General features: G+C 42.8%; 1 protein-coding gene across 2 annotated transcripts in view; it reads left to right on the forward strand.

Moving 5' to 3' along the window:
• Window positions 1–24,160, forward strand: part of PHACTR1 (phosphatase and actin regulator 1) — a 318,657-nt gene that overhangs the window by 259,253 nt on the left and 35,244 nt on the right. For both annotated transcript variants that reach the window (XM_072851388.1, XM_072851389.1), the window contains 3 exons: window positions 1,053–1,383; window positions 9,522–9,730; window positions 11,271–11,427. In XM_072851388.1, the coding sequence (XP_072707489.1) occupies window positions 1,053–1,383; window positions 9,522–9,730; window positions 11,271–11,427 (697 nt within the window). The remainder of the gene's footprint in view (window positions 1–1,052; window positions 1,384–9,521; window positions 9,731–11,270; window positions 11,428–24,160) is intronic.

Genomic DNA, 24,160 nt, shown 5'->3' on the forward strand with positions numbered 1-24,160 from the left:
ATTGCAGAGCCAAATGTCTGTGGTATTCCAGGCTGGAAAGAGCCTGGCCTTCCTCCTAAACACAAACTTACAGTTGCAGCTGACAGCATACATATTTACTCTCGTTTTTGCTCTTAGCATACGTGGTGGCCATTTCCCACACCCATCTTGGGAACTACAAGCCCCCCATTAACTTATTTTCCCTTCTGAAAACTTTTCACAGTGCAACTCCAAAAATCTCCATCCTGCAGTGGAGTCTTGGCAGAGACATGTGCTTGTGGACCTTTCCTAGATTTCCCATGGAAGTCAGGGGAGTCTGCCTGGCAGGTCAACTATGTGATTCAAGGAACATGCCTAGAGTTAAAAAGGTTAAAATTCAGTGCATGAGTCCAGAGAAAAGTGCCTGCCACGTCTTCTGTAAAAGAATACATTAATCCTAACAATCTTCTGCCCTTTATCATTTTCTCCTCCTGTACCCTTCATTTTTCCAGACCACTCCTGTTTAGTATTCAAACCCTATTTCTTTTCTCTCTTGCCCTGTAATGTCATTTTTAACACCAGATGTTTTGCACATTACAAAGCTGTAAGAAATGTGACTTGTAGTAATTGCACTGCAGTGGCTGAGAAGGATCAGGAGTCCCTGAGCTTTTGCTCCAGTAGTGATGGTGGTGAGTCATCCTGTAACTTCAGACACTGAATTGCTCTCCCCTATTTGCGTGCCTGTTGCGCGGGAGACATCCCGCTTACCTCATAGGGCTGTTTTGGAGGATTAGGGCTTTAAAGCGTCAAAGTGTGCCATGAGCCTTGTTAAGCATTGCTTAACGTGTTTATTAAGGGGCATGCACAGCCCTGGGATGTTTTTTGTGAGACTCGGAAGTGCTGCAGAACAACAGTATTTTTTCTGAAGAGCATGCTGAGCCCACGCTATGCAGAGTTGTCTGTCGCAGCAGGGAAGGGGTGCACGCTCCCCTGTTGGCTAGCAATCTCAGTACCTGCTTGCCCAGGCAGATACTCTGATCTCCATCTTACTGACATGAAAATTAACACCAGGGCCTCTCTTTCTTCTGTTTTAGATCCTGGCGCTCCTGTGAAACTGCCTTGTATGCCAGTTAAACTGTCACCTCCACTACCTCCAAAGAAAGTCATGATTTGCATGCCTTTAGGGGGGCCAGACCTCTCTCTTTCATCCTATTCCACGCAGAAGAGCTCCCAGCAGTCTTTGACCCAGCACCATCACACTGTCCTGCCATCCCAGTTAGCAGCTCACCAGCACCAGCTCCAGTACAGCAGCCACAGCCAGCACCTCCCTTCTGGGTCCAGCACGTTGCCCATTCACCCTTCAGGGTGCCGGATGATAGAGGAACTGAACAAAACGCTAGCCATGACCATGCAAAGGCTAGAAAGGTAATGGATCAACTTTTAAAATTACATATTGATGTGCACTGTTTCCTGCTACCCTCAGTATCAAAATCACCACTTGAGTTATGTTCATAGCACTTGAATAAGGCCTCTGCTCTGGGGGTCTGACAACTTCAGGGCAGTCATTGCTGGAGAAACAGAGATGGGGAAAGAGCCTGTCCAGGCTTGTTTGACAAGTTTGTGGCAGAAAGGAGAAAACGACCAAATTTCCTGAACCCTCTTGTCCTGTTCAAGGAGCTTGATAATACAGCTAGTGGAGAAGATGTTGATAGGACATGCCTGGCTTGCAATATATACTGCAGAGTGTATAACTGCAAAGCTTGTTATGTGGAGGATTGCCAAAAAAAAAAAGGAGGGGAAGTGGAAGATTCAAAAAAGAGCAATAAAACCCAAATGTGCCACTCAACCAGGGCATCTGATTAGTATTACCAATTAGCTCGAAACAACCTCTGAGGAATTCCTACAAGTCACTCAGAGGGGTTTTAATATACCATTTCAATTCATTTTAAATTATATGTTTTATCTTAAAATAAGTATTTAGCGCATTCCATAGCAGCTACCTTCTTAGCCATTTGTATCTGGAGGAAGGTTGTACATTTGATCAGAAGAGCCTTACCCACCTTGGGGCTGTTTTCTATTACTGTCAGTTGTGGGTATCTCTGAACGCTGCTTCAAATAGTCTAAGTGAAGCATGTTGTATAAATGCAAGCTGTCCTCATAGACTGCAAGATCAGCAAGCTTTGGAAAACTTATTTCGTCTTGTAGAGGGAAATTGAGCAAGTCCCAGAATAGGGAAAGTAGTCCAAAAAATGACATGTTCTGTTTAGTACCAAGGGCAGCTTTGTAGCCAGCTTCTTCTAGGAGCATCAGATCATCCTTCTCTTAGATAGGAAGTGAAAATACTTGGTCTAACAGACAAACTGCCTAATGATTTGCCCCAATACCTCTTTGTGATAATGTTACCTTCATTACAGTGCATAGTTAAAAACAATTCGATTAGGGATGGCAGATTCTCCTTACTGCATGAAAAACAGTCAGGGGACCAGAAGCAGTCCCACACTGCCAGCTTATTTTAGTACCAGGATAGCGAGACCTCTGTGGTTACATCAGGAGGGGCTGATGTTTCTGCAGCGCAGGGGAAATCTCTGCTGGGGGAAAACTGTTAGGGCTGTGAGGGAGGTTCCTCTTCCCATCAGTAAAAGGGCTGTAGTGGTAGGATTGGAAAAAGCATCCACATTCCCCCTTGTGCCCGGTGACTACCCAGTTACCTCTCATATTGCCAGCAGGGCTGGTCAGATGCATCTGCATCACCCCAAAGCTTGGTGCACCAAGCGCAGAGGGTAGCTGGTGTCTCCCAAAGGCTCCTTTGGGGCTGCACTGCCCACACCATCCCCAGCATAGGTCAGATGTCTTACTGTCCGGTTCACACTGTGTGCAGAAGGTACTTTGTTATCCAGAGCCCACTGACATCTCTCAGAGTATGACTTCATTGTGGCGTCTGTTCTCCCACAGCAATGAATGCTCCCAATTTCCAGGCATCCATCATGTTTATGTCTACAAATACGTTTAACTGATTTAAAGAAGGTGATGCTGTTTGGTTTTAACTATTAATTTGACGCTGAAACTCTGCTGCTTGTTAAAAACTGAAGAAGCAAGGATTCATTTCCCGATATGAAGCAATTGCCTCCCTTTGTAGAAAAAAAATAAGAAAAGGTTATGGCACTGATATTTCACATCATTTAAAATGAAAATTAATCCTAGTTCAGGACTGTCGTGGTCTAACCCCTGCTGGCAACTAAGTCCCACACAGACGCTCCTTCGCTCCCCTCCTGGTGGGATGGGGGAAAGAATCGGAAAAGTAAAAGTAAGAAAACTCATGGGTTGAGATAAAGACAGTTTAACAGGTAAAGCAAAAGCCACACACACAAGCAAAGCAAAACAAGGAATTCATTCACTCCTTCACACTGGCAGGCAGGTGTTCAGCCATCTCCAGGAAAGCAGGGCTCCATCACGCATAATGGTTTCTTGGGAAGACAAACGCCATCACTCCAAATGTCCCCCCCTTCCTTCTTCTTCCCCCAGCTTTATATGCTGAGCATGACGTCCTATGGTATGGAATATCCCTTTGGTCAGTTGGGGTCAGCTGTCCTGGCTGTGTCCCCTCCCAGCTTCTTGTGCACCCCCAGCCTACTCGCTGGTGGGGTGGGGTGAGGAGCAGAAAAGGCCTTGACTCTGTGTAAGCACTGCTCAGCAGTAACGAAAACATCCCTGTGTTATCAACACTGTTTCCAGCACAAAGCCAAACCATAGCCCCATACTAGCTACTGTGAAGAAAATTAACTCTATCCCAGCCAAAACCAGCACAATGATACTGCAGACAGTTGATTTTTCATAGCCTTTTTGTGTTGATTAACTATTATTTCAATCATGAAATAGAGTACTTCAGTTATTCTCCTTGTCAAAACAAATCAATAATGTTTGCATTCACAAGAGAGAAAATAGGTGATGACTGTTTCCTCTGCAACAGGGATTGTTATTTTCATAGTATTTACAGGTAAAAGGGACTGTGGAGCTGACACTTGCTGTTAAATTCTTAAATTGCTTTTTCATGCCACATTGTAATCTTAGTAAATTTGCTAACTTTTCTTGAAAATTTGTGCAGATTTTTAAAATATATGTTTTTAACTTGGGAGAGGATTATTTGCACCAAATGCCACTGTTTCCTAGTGTTTTTGACAGTAGTTCTTTTCCCATAATTGTATCAACTCTGGATTAAACCCAGCAGAAATCATACCGCTGCATTTGTCATTGGACACTTCATCCCAGAAGTCTTAAGGACTTTTTAAAACTGCACAGATCCTAGATCTGCTTTCCTCTATTTAAAATTTGGTAGTGTGCTCACAGCTGTTGCATGCGTAGGATATGCAGTGAGATCCTGAGCTTTACTGTTCCTTCCAGGATAACATGCTACTGGGTCACTGTTGTTGGGTCAATAATCTTGAGGAGATGAGAGAGCCTGACAAGTCTCTGAGGCACCTTCCGGGGAATGCTAAGTTCATTGGCAGCATTTTTTCTTGCTGATCTAAGTCTTTATCTTGAAAGAATCCTACAACATTATAGAATAATTGCCATGATGCTGCAGTAATAATGCTGCCAAGTCTGGTAATTTGGGGGATTATTTAGAGTCGTATTTTGTTTTTAATAGGGGAGGATCATGAAGACAAGTGCAGACCAGTATTCTGCTCTAAATTTTGTCTTTTTTTTCCTTTAGGAGATTTTTTTTTTCCCTGTGTCTAGTTTCTTTGCTCCTAGTGCAGTGAAAGCTCCTCAAGTCTGTTAAACTCCATTGATATTCACTGAATCCATAACCAGTTTGTATCAATTCCACATTTTGCCCAGTAAACTTTTCTTAGACCTCACAAGTCTTCTCTCCACCAGGACTGTGAGTGTGGACAGGAACAAACAGTGAAAGCCTAAAACTTCCCCTTCCTCTAGCAACCTGGATTTTTTGCTTTCACAGATGAGGTCTCTGGAATTCAGATAGTCTAACAACATCTGAAGACTGATACTTGAAATCAGTACTTTGCCAATGAGCCAAAAGCTTGCCAGAGAATAATGATCTCTCCCTCTGTACCAGCCTGGAAGCCAGAATTTATTTTGCTGTCTTTGACCTTGAGAAAGCTACTGAGCTTCTCTATCTCTATTTTCGCCTCTGCAGGAGTGGTTGCACGTTACTGCCTCACCTAGATCTAGTGCATATTAATAAGTTAATGTCTTAAGGTACATTAAAAGCGTGCAATAGCTATTCAAGTCCCAGTTGTTCTTATGACTTAAACCGGCAGTTAATTCCTGGATTTTTTTATTCAGTTTTATTACAGACATTATAGAACATTAAGTTCATTTGCGCACTTAACGCTTTTGATTGCAAACATTTTCTGGTACTCGTAACATCTATTCATAACTTATTCTCAGAAGGGCAATCTGTCCCTTGTCCTAGTATGACTATTATGACATATCATTTGTGCTGCCAGTTTGCCTCTATTTTCCCTGATAAATTGCCAGCTTTATGATAGATTAAGTTGAAACAGAGAAGAGTGTAATTTCCACATAACCTTTTTTCTGCAACCTCTGTTGCCAATTTGTGCCCTACTGCAAATGACTTTCCCCTTCAGCCCAAAGGGTATGTGTCAAGCATAAGTAAAACTCTAGATTCAGGCATCATTTTTTACCATTTCAGAATGCATTTTAAGAGTTGGTGAAAATCTGATAAGCCCTGCCACCAAAATCCGCAGAAGTTTTCATCCTCCTGACTGAAATGAATTTGAGAAGAAAGACCATGCCCAAAAGCGGTGCATCACGAACGGCAGCAAAAGAAGCTTTAGAAACCCTCTTGTGCCACTAGAATGTAGCTTTAATTTTGACTTAGGGAGGCAGTTTCTTGATCTGAAATAGCCTTATTTTCTGCCTTGCCCAGGTAGTTCTCAGTCTGTCTGGTAAGACGACAGTTAATTTCAATTACTCTGTGGGCTCTTGTACACTAGCAGCTGAATCAAGGCCTCAGTTTGTTCACTGTATGTACTAAAGAGCTGTTAAGTGGCAATATCTCACTCCAGGCTAGAATTGAATCTATGGCAGAGCAGTGAAAAATCACTGTGTCCAAAAAGACAGTGTGTGAGACCAGTTCCTCTGGGACACCCAGTTCAGCTTCAGATTGTAGATTTATGAAATGAAATGCATTAGATATTCCTGCCAGTGTCTTGTAAATCTCATAAAATGTATTTGAGTCAGAAAACATTTATCTTCCATAAAACTTGTCAAGAGAATTGCTTTTTGTCTAAACTTTAGCATTGCCTAAGGATAGAAACACTTAATATTTATAGCTCTGCCTTCTCTCTGTCTCTCACACATATGCCTGTATTGTAGAAACACATATACAATGGTTTGAAGTTTTTTTCAGATTTTTGTTTTAACTGATAAGTACAGAAGAGTGTACTGTGGATCTGAAAACATACTGATAAAAATGTAACTCTCTATTCCAAAATCAAAGAGCCTGGGATGACAGATGAGAAGCATGCATTTTTTTCCCACTAGATTTTACAGGAGGGATTTAATTTTTTTCTTTTTCGATTTTGTCTGTACCATGACTCACTCATATGCTTAAATTCTGATTTTTCATTAAAATATTTTCTCACTAGAAACATTGTAAGCTATAGTGGTGTAACTTTTTTGCCATTTTGATCACGTAAATGTGATGCAATGGTAATTGCAAGTGCTTGTACTAGTCAGCTATGAATTATTCAAATCTATGTGTTAAGATACATTTATCTTAAAACAAGTACTTGCTTAGCTGTAGCTTTGTTCTCTAATTTTGTTGCAAAACACGAAGCTGATTTAAACTGGACTGTTTGAAACAATAGTGTGCTTTTTGGTAAATAATGCTAAAAAATTTTGTGGTGTAGACCACCTGACCTCATCGGGTTTTTGCTAATGACCCAGAGGAATTTATACACAATGGAAATACCCAGTGACCTTGATTCGTCTTTCTTAAGTATACTGCAGTACTGCATGTATTTCATAAGTGCTGTGCTTAGACAGCTGACATAGTCAAAATGCTGTGGAAAAGGCTGATTTTAATCAAGAAGAACACAAAACACCAGGAAAAATGAGGGGCTTAAAATAGAAAGTAGTATTATCAAGAAAGTGGATGATTCAGAAAAATTACAATGAGATGAGAAGCCGCCTATTTCTAGATCACTAGTTCAAATAAAGATCCTCTGTGGTAATTTGTAAATCTTGTTGCCATCCAATACCTGCTTGGTAACCTAAATTGGTGAACCACTTTGATATCTGCTACCCTATGTGCACGCCCATAAGGATGCATCTGTAACCTACATCCATCCTTCACAGAACAGGGAAGCACCAAATGGTCCTGGATGCTGAACTACTTTTTGCTCCTTTCATTTGTACTTCCAGACGGGACTTAGCGAACTTGTACTTACTCTCTGTGTATGTGTTGTTTTAAAATTAACTGAATGATCCAGTGGTTGTGTTCACCATTGGAAGTTTTTTATTTCTTTTTTTTAGCAATGTTAACAGAATTTCACAGCGTTTGAGTTTCTCTTGGAAGTTTAATTCCAGGCTTTTGAATTCCTACCTTTCCTCTTAAAAAGAGTTACATAAAAAATAGGTTACAGAGAAAACAGATTTAAAAAATGAAGTTCATAAAATTAAAATTATTAAACCATATCAATAAATTAAAAGTTAGTTGAAAGTTTTTAAAGACTTTAGTGCATTTATGTGTCATTAGAATTCAGCTGATGAATTTTAAAACTACTTCTGGGATAAAATTTTTTGGGTCAAACTCATTGAAATCTAATAGAAAAATTCACAAGCCAGTTCTTCATGAATCTCTCTTTGTGGTACAAAACATGGACTATCATGAAGAAAATGGAGTTCCTGTCTTCAAGGTATCCAGTAAAAGCTGTGCATCTCCTTGTTGGTTAGTCTGCAACAGTAAATGTTGCAATTAACAAAATGATTTCTTTGAAGCCAAAGATGATAATAACAGCGTGGTATGGTTGGCTCACAGGATCTGAAGCCTTTTCTTCTCCTTAATCCCTAAGAACATTGTGGACTAGCATTATATACCCAGAAGTACATTTTAAAAATGGGATGTTATCTGGCAGCCGTTTAAGAGTCCATGTTAACTTTAGGGTTAGAAGAAAAAGAAATGTTTCAAGTTGACTCAGTAGAAAATCATTTAAAGAGAAGAATACAACAGTTTTTCAAGATGCAGAATGCCTCTGGTATTCTGAGCAGGCTAAAATATTCAAGGGAATTGAGGCTACTCAGCACTCAGTAAGGTCAGACCCAAATTTGTGTGCCTCAAGTGCAACTTGGCCAGCACATCTGATTTCATGCCTATGTTCTTCTGGAAAGTAAAATGGGAGTTTGACATAAAAAGGGTGTCCAACAGGCAAATGTTCCCCACCTTTCATATAGCTGTTGCCTCAACTGGGACTTAAGAGAAAGGGCAGTTTCTGCTGACTCACAAATAAACCTGGTCAGCCACCATTTTTGCCTGCCAGTCTCTCATTCTCATTTCACATGGGAAAGGCAACATGAGCTATTAGATGAAAATGGGTTGGGAAACCTGGTTCTGTTCCTGACTTTTCCTTTCACCTTTTGTTTGACTTTGATCTTCACCTCTTCATGTTCCTGTTTCCCTACTTGTATTGATATATTTCTTGGTAAAGGGCTTTGAAATCAACACATAAACAGAGCTAGATGGTAGCAGTACTGACCACAGGTCTTAACCTAGTAAGCTGCAGGAAATGATCAATCACACTTTATGTGACAAAAGAAATATGATGCTAGCTCCAATTCAGATTGAACTGCAGCACCTGGCTGGAGTGAGGAGCCGGGGCAGGAGAAGGGATGTCGTCACTGCAGCACCCACAACATATAACTGTGCCATTAGCAAACAAACCTCCCAAGTTTTAGCTCCCTCCCTTGTTACTCTCACCAGCTCCCAAAGTCTCTTTTCTCCAAGCCCAGTTTCACATGCTTGGTCCCCTGCGCTTCAGAGAGTTGTGCCCTTGCCTTCCCCTCAAGTCAATCAACTTCTTCTTGCCCAAGGAGTGCAAGTCATGGTTTCCCTCTGCCTTTCTACAGTCCTCCTCTACAATCTGTACCTTTCCTTCCTCCCGCTCTCTTACTCCAGCTTTTGCATTTAGGTGAGACATTTTCTCCTTACTGCCTGCACACCAGTGGAGGGGTCACACAGACACCAGGCTGAAGACATGCTTATCACTCTGAGTAGCTGGTGCAACTCTCACTCAGCCTTGAGACTATATTTGTCACAGATCTTTAGTTCTCAGTCCTGGCTGCCAGTATTTCCTCCTGCGTGCTGCCTGACCTCTCCCTAACAAGTGTTGTACCTTTAATGTGTACTCAGTTTAAACCCATTAGATGTCTTTCTGGTCATGAATATCTTTCTGTCCTCGTTTCTTCTCAAAAAGGGATGAAACACCACTACTTTCCTAAATACAGTGAGAGAAGCAACTCAGTCTTCCATTGAGCTGTTTCCTTTAGTTTATTTATTTGTTTTTCTTTCCCAACAGCTCTGGTTTACACACAGGTGAAAGTGTTACAAAAACAGGACCTGGGGGCCTTCCAGACATGAGACAAGTGCCAACTGTTGTGATCGAATGTGATGACAATAAAGAAAATGTGCCTCATGAAACTGACTATGAAGATTCTTCCTGCCTCTACACAAGACAGGAAGAGGAGGAAGAGGAGGATGAAGATGAGGATAACTCATTATTTACAAGTAAGACATATTCCATTTTTCCTTTCTCATTTATTTAATTTTCTCTCTGAACTCTCAATACACAAGGGAAACACAAGGCCTGTGAATTTTCTTTCCTGATGGTGGCTTTTGCATCTCAGGGTTTGACAGGGCTTGACTCATGGGAATGCTTGGTAAATTAATCCAAAATAACAAGTAGTATGAATTTATAGTGATTTCCCTGATCCACATGAATCCCTGTCTGGGTAGCTCTCAGACAGAATTCAAATGACTGGTTTTGGCTTATATTAGTTCACTTCCAAATTGACTTTTGGATTTACTTTCCCAAGTGTCCGTGGTGTGGAGAAGCCCTGCCTTTGGCTTAAGTCAAGGTCAGCTCAATAGGGTTACTTCAGGAGGATGAAATAAGTGCCACCGATAGAGAATCAGAGCTTATATATATAGTAAGTATTAAATCATGACAGAATCATAAGTCTGCACATACGTTGAAAGGGGTCACGATCAGAGAATTGGGCTCAGATAAGAAGAGGTTAATTGATAGCCATATCGCAGTTACAGTCTGGAGAGGGACCTGTGGCCCCTTCTGACCTCTCTGAGAAAACCCATCTCCTGCCTCCATGTGGCATCATAGGACTCTCCCATGAAGACAAGATACAGTACTTTGCGTATGACAACTGCTTGCCATCCTGCAGGTCGAGCTGAAGTTTCAGGCCCTTGGATTTCTTTTCTTCTGAAAACTGGGAGCAGTACAATCAAAACACCCTTTTTAAAACACACACAAAGAAGATTCTAAACCAGGCATATTTAATCTCCTCAGAATCCTCCCTTATGCTGCAAGTGAAATTAAGCAGTCTTTGCTCTTAAACTAAGAAACAGAGCAGAACTGCACTATCTCGCACTCTCCTGCCAAAGCCCAAAACCTCTCATGGGTTTGTGTCTCTCTGTCTGCTTGGGTCCGTCTTCCCTGCTCAAACTGCTTTGGATGCAAGCCTAGGAAAGCAAGCTTGAGCTGTGAAAGGCCAGTGGTTTTCACAGTGTCTTTGCCACTGTCAGTACCTGGGAAGCAGTGTCAGTTAATGTACATAGAGATCTGTGCTGCTTCTGATTGACTTTTGATTCCTTCTAGTGCTAGCTTGGATGTCTTATGATGACATTGCAAGAGACAGAGATACCTCTCTCTTTCCACATGCTGTAGCTCTGCTGCCTGCCCAGATTCTGAGGTTGAATTATTCATTCCATTACGTGGTTCTGAAACATTGTGCTAGAGAAAGCTACAGATGCTACTAGGAATTCTGAAACAAGCCCTTCTTCTCCACTCCCCTCTACTGAGCAATATTTTAATTTCTTCTTCCTGTATACCTACCAAATTCAGCTTTTCCTTATTATGATATGAATTGAGGTTAATTGAACACATGAAGTTAATTGACACCCCTTTTCCCACAGTCCATACCAATGTAAATGACAGCCTAGTATCCTCCCTTGGCTAGTACTTCTTTGCCTGCTGCATGCTGTAATGAAATGATGACACCTCCTTTGGCAGAGCCTCTCCTCTCTCCCAAAGGCTCCCTGGCAATGAAAGTCTGCAGGAAGGACTCTTTAGCAATCAAACTAAGCAACAGGCCTTCCAAGCGAGAGCTGGAGGAAAAGAACATCCTCCCCATGCAGACTGATGAAGAGAGGCTCGAACTTAGGCAGCAGATTGGGACAAAGTTAACAAGGTAGGAGGCAAACATTTTTCTAACTCTTGCTTTTGGAAATATGTGGTGGGATGCAGTTTTTATCCTTAGTCTGTACACATTTGAGATCTGTTCGATCACAATGTTCAAAAGGAAAAGTCATGGGGGAAAAAAAGACTCTAGGCATTATTTCTGCTCCAATATAACTTTCCATACAATGCCCCATTTCATTTTCCTGGCATATCCTATGGGATCTTTGGTTGTGTTAAGTATCAGCATGAACTATGTGGATTTGGTTGGTTTTGGTGCACCATTGGGCAGTGCTCAGCTTTGATGACATTTTGGACTGTAGCCGTAGGTGCCATTTGATAGGCTATTAGTTTGGCCAGAGGGCAGAGGTATAGCTTTCTTTTCTGACTGCATCTCCCGTGAGTAGCTGAGTCTTTTCCTGAACCAAAATACGTAGGTCCTTCAGTACCTGCTTTTGTTGGGTCAAGTTGGACAGATTTACCCTGTCTAGACTCTTTCTTCTTCATAACAGTGTTACTCACCAGCTGTTCTGGATTTCTGTATTGCATGGGATATAGAGGGATGGCCATTAAATGTGGATTTCTGTCAAGAATTAGTAAACTGAGGTCAGGTAGAAATGTCTAAGAACCTCCTATGCTCCAGCCATGATTTCTGTAATCAATTTAACACTGTTATGTTATCAACTTGTTGGTATGCAGAGCTGGTGAACGCTGTTATTTGCCCTCCAGTGTGACTCTGAGAAAACCACAAGGAGAAGACCAGCCAGTTGTTGGGAATTTTCTTGTGGGTTTTCTTTTTTTTTTTCTTTTTTTTTTTTGGTGGGGGGCATAAGGGCGGAACACCGCTACTGTGTTGTGGAGACAGGAAGAATAGGACCTCCTGGTAAATACTTCTTTCAGCATTTTATCTACTTTTTTTCATGGCCTTGTTTATCACCTCTTTGGAATAAACTAACCACATCTTTCCAGTCTGTCTTTGAAAGTCTTTGTGCTTAGCCTACTCCAAGACCTGTCTAATTCTTCAGTATTCTTGTTGAAGGGCCTCAACAGTGATGCCCAAGGTATGGAAGATGGCGCTGCACTGTTGCTGGTACTGTGATTTTTCAGTCCAGTCTTTATTCAGCCTAATACCTTGTTAGAGTACAGCTGCATATGGAGCTCTGGGTCCCAAAGAGCAGCGCATGATAGGTCCCAGTGCTTATAGGATGAATTTTGAACCCTTTTGAAGCATGTGAAGAGTTGGCATTTTTGTCTCCTAGTGTATCTTACTGTCCACTGCTTGACCTTGCAATGATATTGAACAGCATTTCCACTGTGTTGCCCATTTGCCTAAATTACTTAGGCCTCTGAGAAGTTTTACAGCTCTGTCTGATGAAGGTAAATAGTGTTATTTGCAAACATTGACTGTGCACAGCTCACTGTGCTCCAGGTGTTTTCTATTATAAATATTTTATATCTCACCTCTCCCAAACCTGCTTTTTCCCCATTAAAGAATGTTTCTTCAGCATATCTCTTTTTAACAAGGGAAAATAATTTTGGCAATACCCAGAACCCTTCCTGTGTAAGCCCCATGTTCTCACAATGTTGTTTGTTTCTCCAATTGTATCTCTGCTCATTCAGTCTCAGGTATAATGCTTGATCTTGTCTTCTAGTATAGCTAAGACTTAGGGGCAATCACACATAGTTCAAATAATTAAAACTGTGTATATACGAGCTCAAACAATAGCTGAGCTACTGCTGTTTCGTTCCCATTTTATACCAGTGTAACATCACTGAAATTGGTAGAATTTCACAAGTCTTATCTGGAACTATATAGTTGCCAGTCTGACCTTTTAATTACTAGTATTTACAACTTAGTATCTCATCCTTTTGAGTAGTTAAAAACAATCAAGAAATATGAGGAGAAAACAACTTTCCTCATCTCTAATATGCAAAAAGCCACAGACATTTCAGCAGCAAAAAGGAAGGTACCTGTCTTACCAGTGCTTTGTATCTAAATGGGATGTATCCCTGTGCACAGACTGAATATTAGATTGAAATAGAGAGAATACCTCAATTTGGACAGTATTTCTTTACTGTCCAGACTTCATTACTGAATCTATCCTTTGCCACTGCTCAGTAATTGTCACACAGTGATGCAAATGCCAAGCAAAATTAAAGTAGTGAAGCATTTATAGTCCTTAGAGAAGATGCAAGATGCAGACTATAATTGCAGCTGGCAGTTTTGGATTTCAGAGGGATTTGTACTGTTCCACCAATGGTCCCCTACGGTTTAAAATAGCCAGCCAATGAAATCACATATGCTACTTACAGAAGTAAAAAATGCAGAATAAAAACTTCAGCAAATAGTTATTGTCTGTAATGGATCAATTAATTTTCACCAAGAGGCTGATTAGGATACTTCAGTATTTATGCATAATCCTCACAGTATTTCATTTGGAGGAGCTCATTGGCTGCCACATTTGGCAGATCAGAGTTTAGTACTACAAAGTGAACATCATTTTTAAAGAAAGATGCTTATAGCTAGACATATTGAGAGATTGACCATTGACATATTGTGTGGGACCAAACTCATCCCAGGTGTAGTTCCTCCAGCCTTATTAGAGTTGCACCAGGAATCAGTTTGGCTCAGAACTGTTTGTTCAGATCCTGTTTAAATGTAGCTTGGAACCTCTGAACCTCCAGTTAGTGCCAGAAAATTGTTACGACTTTATTATTGCATCCGCCAACTGGTAGAGAGACTCCAGAGCAGACTTCACGATGTTGGCTGTTTCCCATGCTGGGAGGATAGTGCCTTGACTTACACCAGGCCAGTTGTAAGGGTGAGGCTGCAGAGACTGTATCTTCTAGCAGGACCTGGCCCGCTACACACCTGAATTAGCTCAGCCATGAGACAAATTAACACTTCCGTGCCTATCATAGAAACACTTCACGTGAACGTGGTGCTTCACTGGTGTGTATCCTGTATCATGGCTCAGCACATGTAGATCCAAGCAAAAATGGAGCTTTTTGCCCAGGATGGCAAAGTATGCCCTAGCAAAGGCAGGAGATCCCACATCACATGAATTCCAGCCACATGAATAGGCTACTGCACCGTAGACTATTTCTGGGCAGTCTTTACACAGCAATTACAGCAACTAATTAGAAGACCTCCTCCTCTAGCCAAACCAGAATGGACTACTCCAAAATGTGATACCTACTATGAAGCAAGGAGCAAAAATAGTGAATTAAGGTGCAGAACTTCCACCTCATAACCACATGTGACTTGGGGATAGGACATGGATGCTGGAGGCCATGTTCTTGGCTGCTAAAAACCCTTACAACTCCATTAACTTCTACTCTGAAACGCAGACCTTCTGCGCTAAGTAAATCTTTAAGTGGGTATGGTTTTCTTTTTTTTTCTGCCTGCTCAGCTTCTCCCAAACTCCTCCTCCATTTTATCCATCTGGTGCCTGCACGGCTTCACAGCTGCTCAAGAAGTGTGTATAAGTGACCATAAGACAGAAAGGAGAAAACAGGAGAAAAAACAGGACTGTGGAAGTTAGCAGGCAGAGGGAAAAGATAGAATTCTGCCTTCTGCCTGTTTCTCTGGCTGTGTTGGACCTCCTGGGAAGCACTGATCCCTTGGTTATTCTGGTTAGAGCAGGGGGCAGGAGGACCTGGATTTAGCTTTCAGTGGCTATCAGGGTGAGAGGGGTGGGGCATATCTGGGCTATGACTGTGAAGCAAGGACTCAGACAGGCTCTGGATCTGAGCTTGGAGGTTCTCCCAGGGGCAATGATAAAGTCATGGCCTGTCAGGAGCTCCTGGTGAGGAGGAGGAAGGCCAGCACTGATGGGTGATGCACAGCAGAGCCGCATGTCTCCCAGAGACTGCAGGACTGTCCCCTGGTACTGAGACAGGTGCTTCAGTGCCGGTCCTGGCACTTGTGTTTCACCAAGGAATCATCATGGTTGGTCATAAGAGACCACACAGACTTCTTCAATCAACATATTATTTAGTAAGCACAAGAGCCCTTTAGAGAAAATATATCAATGTATTTCTGTATAGCTATACCCTACACCAGACTTTGCTGAGGACTTTGCACTCCCTTGAACTGGGAAGACCTGATTCCTTTGCGTATCTTTCACAAAGTCTCTCCCATACCTTGAGACAACGTGTGTCTTTAGACTGTGGCTGATCTGCCACACTGCCTACAGGAGAGGCTTTCTAAAGCACTCAACTCTTTTTTGAGTCTCTTAACCCCCCAACTCTAGTGAAGGTGCTCATTAGCAATTAGATACAGGAGTATTAAAGCTATTTTGGTCCACTGCTTTTCAAGAATGCATGGCAGTGTCCTTATCTGTTTTCCCTGAATTCCCTCCATCCTGGCTTTTCCCACCTGCTGGAGTAGGATGATCTATAATCCAGTATTATTATCATCACGTTGCTAATAATCAATGTTAAGGGAACTTCTTGATATTCACAGTATTATTACTGGTCAGCATCATGTCTGTCTCATTAGCACACTCCTTCCCACCTCGGGGCAGAGGGCAGGCTGGCTGCAGGTCACAAGGCAGGGGAGATACATAAAGGCTGTCCACAGGCGAGCAGCACGTGTTAGGGGACTGCTGCCCATCACTGGCAGGTGCCACAGGCAACCCAATAAGATTTTGCAGCCCAATAAGATTTGGTGCTGTGCTGCTGCCAAAAGCTGTCAGTTGTAGGAGTCACGTTTAACCCAAGACCATGCCCGGTGTGAAAGCAAAGAGAGATGAGGTGGGGGAGCAGCCCTCTGCACGTTAACTAAATAATTAAATAGAAAATAATTAAATTTGAAACAAATAAAGAAGAAAGTAACTTCTTGCAGTGTCCACACACTACCCTTTGCCTCTCTTTGTGACTTTGAGTGATGGACATCCTGTTGCTCGACTGAATCCTGTGAGTGTGTCACTGTATATGTTCTGCTGGCTTTAAAGCAGTGAATCAATGGCAAGCTCCTCTGTCAGATATACAGTAGTGCTTTGCATTGGTTTTTGTATAGCCCTAGGTTTATTCACTACAGTACCTTATGGGGTGCTGTCCTTACACCAGCAAGTGGAAAATCTTGATCTGAAGCAATATAAATAATATATTGCAAGTATCATGAGGCAAAGGATAGGAAGTATGAAAATAGATCACAAAGACACTGTCTGTGTGCATATGGCTGTAAATATGTACGCTTGAGATACAGACATGCACACCTGCTAGATGTGTTTATAGTCCCATTGATGCTTTGGAAATAGTACCGAGATGTCTGTGACTGAAAAATGTAGCACGAAAAGTCATAAATCTTTGTTATGGAGCGGCAGGTTTGACAGATGATGGTCACCTACTACCTCGATCAGAAAGGTAATCTACTCTACGCATTCCCTGATCAATACTACATCTTCCTCAGCTGTACTGAAAAATACTGCCTAGAAACAGAAATCCTGTGGTGAAATTAACTTGGTGAATTCCCACAAGTATAAAACATTGCCATTGATTTTTAAAATGTCATGAGGCTGCTGTGAGGTTTTTGGAGTTGTTCACATCAGGTGCTAGTTGTCCCTGTGTCTCTCTGCATGAGGGAGAGTACTCAGGAGAAAGAGCAATAGGGTATGTTTGTAAACAGAAGGAGAGGCATGAACCAGAAAGAAGAGTAGAAAAATTGGACAATTTGGGAAAAGGATTGCATCTTCGGCATCACCATGAAGGTGACGAGGTATTACCAGTGCTGAGGAAGGGTCAGTCTGCAAGGCTTGCACAGTCGTTAAAATGCACAGCAGTTCCTTCAGAGGCCTGAGGGGACTGAATAGTTGGAAGTGATCATTTTTACTTTCTAAAAAAGTAGGCTGTGAGGAGATTCAGCTTTTTGAAATGGTTAATTATTTAAACAGTGTTGCAGTCCCATTGAGGGGAGGGTTTATTCAGCCAGAGGATGGCAGCAAGATGGCCCCCATCGAGCACGGCTGAATCTCCTCATGGCTGTTCCCCATCCGGTGCTGTGGAGAGCATTTTGTGCCCTCCCCATCTCCGAGTGATTTAGGGATAAAAAGAATGGTCAGACAGCAGGATTAGGCTTTATTCACAGACCACATTTTGTTGGGTAACGTGAAATAATTTCTTCCTAATTACCTCTGACGTCTGCAATTCTCACACTTATTGTTAGCTTCCACTAATGAGAGGAAAGCAAGTGCCTAAAGCAAGAGCTCATCCCCAATGGCAGTGCGCACGCGTGTGTGTGTGTGTGTGTAGCTTGCCTCTTCGCATGTTGGGTGCTGGGGATAAATCACACGGAAAATGGGATTGTGGTAAACAAGCTCATCTAAATCCTGGATTAGAGGGGACGATGCGACAGCGCTAGATGCATGAATGGGGGTGACTGAAAAAAGCCACAAAGGGCTGAGCCTGGGTTTTAGCTGCAATGGTACCTAGGGAAAATGGCATTTTCCCTTTTAGTTTAGCTTCGTGAGGAAGCTGTACGTTTGTGAGAAACCCCAAGGGAGCTATCTAAATTGCCCTTAGCATCAGGAGGAAGGCAGCAAAAGCAGGTGATTATCTATGGGCAACAAGCTGAAACCAAGTTATCATTACATTCTGGGCTCAACTGCCAGGAATAAATACTCTGAGCAGAACTGATCTGGGTTCTGTGTGGGGGTACGGATAGGAGATGGACTCTCAAGGCCCTTGTCAGCCCTCTTTTCTGTGATTGATGTCCTGGCGAGCTCTGTTGCACTGAAAGGAAAGGTGGCTTTGTAGTTAAAACGCTCTGGGAAGGCTGCATCTTCCACAGGCTTTCCGACCTCAGGCAAGCCACTGAAAGAAACACATGCACACATATACATACATATATATATATATATACATATATATATATATATAAAGTGTCTTGGGGTCTCCAAATGTACATATGTGCCTATGAACTTTGGAAAATTCCACTAGTTGACAAACTCTCGTTGACAGCAAAGTTTGTGTGCTTTCGAAAAATCACCCAGATATCAGGATCTCTTTAGACGTCTAACTCTGTGTTTCAGTAGGGCAAGGATCCTCATTTCTGAGCACGGTTTGGACTTGTCTCTTTGTATTAGGAATTTTCCTAGCTAACATCATCATTCATCACAGAAAAAGACAACTCTAACATCACGAATGATGCTATAACTATTGTTTTGATATGAGTTTCAACAACTAACAGCATGAATTTGCTTCATCTGAGTAGTTTGCTATGGCAAAAGGTCAATGGAGCAATCAAGGGAAAGGGGAGGTGACAGTGGGTAATGTCACCACAAAACACATCACCTCTACATGCTCCCTCGTTTGTGGGATGAACAGTGTCCTTAACCTATGATCTGGATGGGCCCTGGCAGTGTGATCTCTCCTCTGTCGCAGCTCCACCTCGGGATGGGATGAACCCCTGCTGCCACCAGTTTCACTCAACGGGGGCCAGCACATGTTTTGCTATGTATGAAAGCAAAGCCTTGCAGAGTGGATATAGCCTGTCCTTGGGCAGATGCGTCTCTCCGTGTTCGAAGGTGGGGCTCCAAATGTGCAGAGACAATTTATTTACGTTACTATAAAGGAGGAGGAACATTGTGCTGAGGAGAGGAATGCTCTTAATGGTAGGCAACAGGCAGCGGGAAGCAGCATTTGAGGGCAAGGTCTCCCCAGAGGCACCCATGTGGCCACTGATGAAATGGAAAGTGTTTTCTCCATGTCAAAAGTTCATTTCAATCAGAGATGTCACCAGCCCAGGAAGGTATTTGTTATTCCTGGGGCCTGTCACTGCTCCCGTTGCCTGCTCTCATGTGCAAGTGCAAGTCACTCCGCGCTGTCATTGCAACATCTGTTTCTCCCATCCTTTCTCTGCAGAAGCCGAGGCAGAATACATTATGGGGTTACAATATCCCCTTCCTGCTTCCCGTCCTCTCCAGCCCCCTGATGCAGTCTGTATTTAGGTCTAACTCAGGCTGTCAACACAGCTGAGACAAATATATTTAGTCTACCTTAGTTTCCTTTGCAGTTTCAGTGGGGTGTGGTATCCTTCATTTTCTGCCCTGAACTGATTGCAGTATTGCTTTTAGTTGTCAAACCACTGTCAGCTTTTACCTCAGAGGAAGCCACATTACTCTGCTGGGCCAAATAATTCATGGTGATATAATATAAGCTTGTGGCAGTAATGAAATAACATATGTCGGTAATAGAAATAGTTTTTTATTTCTCCAGAAAACAAGAGTTCATGCAGTACTCTTTTTGGAGTAAAAGAATGACAAATATTAATAAAAACAGGTGAAACAAACACAAGCAAGGAAGTAGCCAATTCAAAATATTATATTCTGGCTTTAAAAGAAGAAAGCAAAGGTGGTTTGTTTGTTTGTTTTCTTTTACTGGTTAATGCTGACAAATTTAGGGCAGCTCCATTAAGAACTAGCTCATAAATTTCCACCTTGAAAAAATCTAACCATAAATCTTCATGTTTTGTGTCTGCTGATTGTGGGGAGTTAATCACAAGCACAACAGTTGCTCAGCTTGTATGACCTTGTAATTTCCGTAAATGAAACAAATCAGATGGCAGTACGAGTAGATAAAAGAAGCAGACTGGCAGGAATAAATTTCATTTTATAGGCTGATGATTGTAAAATGGAGAAACTGCTTTTTGAGCAAAATGTTTAACCTCTCTCCAAAGTTACAATTTGCATTTTTTCCCCCCTTCGGTGTATTATGGCCTATTCAGAAGCACATGTGAAGGAGATTAACACAGGTAATCCTTGTAAGGGAGTCAAAGACATAAAACCAATTTTTTATGCTGACTCAAATCAGCTTTTAAATATATATGTGCTCATATATGTGCACTGTGACTATTACTGTGAGCACAAGCAGGACTGCTAGAGAAGTCAATCTGACTTGTGTGCGTGGTCATCTACCTATGTCCAGAAACGCAGGAGTTTCATATGCAGGTTATTGTATGTGGGTAAACAGAGGTGACTTTTTGAAGAGTTGGCCCTGTAGTAAATCGGATTTAATGTTTTATATGTTTGTTTTATACAGGATTAAATGTCTTTTGGACAAATGTACCAAGAAAGCAGATATACTTACCCTTACACCTGCTACAATTATGTAAGGTTGGAATTTTGCATGTTTTCCCTAAGACATAGTGTTAACATGAGAATCACTTAGCGATGAACAGGGACTTTTTTTGCATACATGCAGAAAAGTTACAACCGGTCTTTTAGAGGCAAGTGCAGATGAGAATTATGCTCATATTTCAGTGCACTGGGATTCATAAGCACTGCACAGACCATATGGGGGGATTAAACTAAGTCCTTAGTCTCAGACCTGACCATGTAAAATTACCATTTATGTTAATAACATTAGTGAAGAGGAAGTGTTCTCATGTGCAATAGACCACATCAACTTGTCTCTAAGTATGCAGCCTGTAATATTAATTGCTTGCCTTTCTGATTATAAATACTTTTCAAACCAGCAAACTACAGGGAAAGCATGTTAGCACCAAGGTAAATTCAGTAACCTGGTTCTTCACTGACATCCCTGAATTCAGGATGCAGCAACACTAATGGTTAATGAGTAATTAGTAAAATAAGCATTCAATATATTGTATTTGCTAAATGAGCAAGCTTCTATAACTTCAGGCTGGACTATTTATCCTGCAGAATACCTAAGGTTTTCAGCATGCTGGAAAAGTCTTCATTATTTCCTTTGTTGCAGTAATCAAGACAGAAACAGTCCTCCTGCCTCCCAGCAATCAACTGTCTTTGATTTAAAAGCTAGCCTTGCAAGCAGGAGACCCTGATCTCAAACAGCGGGGGCTGCAAAGGCACCAATCCACTCCTTCAGTGGGGAACAGGAGTGCTGCCTGGACCAGGGCCCCTTCTCCTGCACATGCACAGGGACCTCAGTCATCTGGTGGGATGGCAGATGGCAGCTCAGTTGCACCCAGGTCCTGTGGGGGAGTGTGCCGGGAGATGTAAACTGCGAGTGAATGCTATCCTCAGGAGGCCCTCACAGAAGCTACAGGGAAAGGTCCCTGGCCATCTGCCATGAAGGTCTTTTCACAGCCCCATCAGCTGACCCACCTCCAGCTAAGCCTGCGAGCAGCATGAACAAAGAGCTCCTTTGACCTGTTTGGCTGCACTGGGAAGTTGGAGCACCCGAACTGTGATCCCTGGCTTTCCTAGAGCACTCTCTGTCCCAATGCAAGGACTTCCCTGCCCCAATATCCAGGTTTCAGCTGTTAAAGAAAGAGGGCAGGCAGCCCCTCTGACAGGAATTGGTTTGTTTGGAGTCAGGTTTATGGAAACACTGCAGCTGCGTATCAGTCTCGAAGTGGGGAGCAAGTTCCCTGACAGGAGTTTGGTGCCTTCTTGAATCTCCCTGTCAGGGCATTCTCCAGCTGATCTCAAAACCTCCCTCTGCCCTTTTCAGAAGAAGTGGCTGATGTCCCAGGGCCCAGAGACTCATTCCGTTTTCCCGGTTAACAACTGAGTGTAAATGCCTGGTGTCCTTCACCCTCGGGTTGGGCCAGAACCATTAACCCTTCCCTTGTTGAGGCAGACATAGATGCTGAGATAGAGAGACCTGGGCAATTGCAGGGATCGTAGAGCTATGTGGTACTCCACCATTGATTTCATCTTTCCCCTCAGACTAGCAAAGAAAATCTCATACTCTATGGCAGTTAGAAGAGCTGCCAACATTTTGCATTGCACTGCTTAATTCCAGCGAGTTAAGGGCTCCATCACGTTTTCTAATGTAACATGACAGATGAAAAAAGGCTCTGCAGCAGCGAAAAGATAGGATTTTTGCCTCTGAAACCCATCATGTGTGACACATTTTTGGGAGGTACTTTTATTTCCCTTTGTCTTGGCTAATTCTTCTTTTCAGAGTCTTTACTCTGTCTTGTTTCTCCTTGTATTTCAGTAGTGATAGTAGCCCCCCCTCCACCCCACCCCAGTTCAAGATACTGTACGGCACTTGGCCTTAGTCTGAATGATTTTGGAGCAGATATAGACAGTGATGGGGAAATGCAAGGCATCAGTGGCGGAATACTAGGCACCACAGCTCACTTGTCTCAGCATCCTCCCTGATCGTTGTGCACTTCACTGCCTCAGATTTGATTCTCCCAACTGCCCATCACTGTACCTTGCCTTTCTCTCAGTTCTGTGCACTTGTCACTAGACATGTCATGTTTTAACGATTAGGGCACGTGTTAAAATCTTCAAGAGAGAACAATGCTGCCTCACTATTCAGCATAAAAGTATATCTGAAAGGATTAATTTGACCCAGTAGTACTAAAGATTTAGTGCCATCTTTATTTTCTTTAATGTTTCTTTGATCAATCATGGCAACTGAGAGAAGTGCTTAAAGACTGGAGGAAAGCAAATGTCACTCCTATATTCAAAAAGGAGGACTCAGGGAATTATAGGCCAGTCAACCTCACCTTGATCACCAAGAAGATGATGGAGCAGCTAATCCTGCAAACCGTATCCAGGCACATAAAGGACAAGAAAGTCATCAGGAGTAGTCAACATGGATTCACAAGGGGAAGTCATGCTTGATCAACATGATGAACTTCTACAATGAAATGACTGGCCTAGTAGACAAGGAGGGAGCAGTAGATAGTGTCTATGTAGATTTCAGTAAGGCTTTCAACATTGTCTCCCATAAGATCCTCACAGTGAAGTTGTTGAAGTATGGGCTGGATGGGTGATGGGTTGAAAATTGTCTGAATGGCTGGGCCCAGGGGCAGCTGCTCAGTGGCACAAAGTCTAGTTGGAGGCCAGTAATTAGCAGGATACCCCAGGGGGTCAATACTGGGTCCAGTCCTCTTTAACGTCATTCATTAATGATCTGGATGATGGGCAGAGTGTACCCTCAGCAGACTTGCTGATGACCCAAAAGTGGGAAGGGTGGGTGATGCACCAGAGGGTTGTGCTGCCATCCAGAGGGACCTTGACAAGCTGGAGAAATAGGCTGACAGGAATCTCATGAAGTTCAACAAAGGCAAGCGCCAAGTCCTGCACCTGAGGAGGAACAACCCCATGCACAGTATATGCTGGGGGCCGATCAGCTGGAGAGCCGCTTGACAGAAAAAGATCTGGGGGTCCTGATGGACACCAAGTTGGACATGAGCCAGCAACATGCCCTGGAGGAAAAAAAGGGCTAATGGTATCCTGGGCTGCATTAGAAAAAGTATTGCCAGCAGGTCAAGGGAGGTGATCCTTCCCCTCTGCTCAGCACTGGTGAGGCCAAACCTGGAGTGCTGTGTCCAGTTCTGGGCTCCTCCATACAGGAGAGATATGGGCATATGGGAGAGAGTCCAGTGAAGGGACTGGAGCATCTCTCTTATGAGGAAAGGCTGAGAGAGCTGGGACTGTTCAGCCTGGAGAAGAAAAGGCTCAGGAGGGATCTTATCAATGTGTATAAATACCATTGATCTTATCAATGTGTATAAAAGGGAGGGTGCAAAGGGGATGGAGCCAGGCATTTCTGAGTGGTGCCTGGTGACAGGACCAGAGGCAACGGGCACAAACTGTAGCACAGGAGGTGCTGTCTGAACACCAGGAAACAGTTTTTTCACTGTGAGGATCACCAGGCACTGGCACAGGTTGCCCAGGGAGGTTGTGCAGTCTCCCTCCTTGTAGACATTCAAAAGCCATTTGGACACAGTCCTGGCTCTAGGTGGCCCTGCTTGAGCAGGGGGATTGGACTAGATGACCTCCAGAGGTCCCTGCCAA

Source organism: Ciconia boyciana, chromosome 2 (assembly GCF_034638445.1).
Source record: "Ciconia boyciana chromosome 2, ASM3463844v1, whole genome shotgun sequence".
Lineage (NCBI taxonomy): Eukaryota > Metazoa > Chordata > Aves > Ciconiiformes > Ciconiidae > Ciconia > Ciconia boyciana.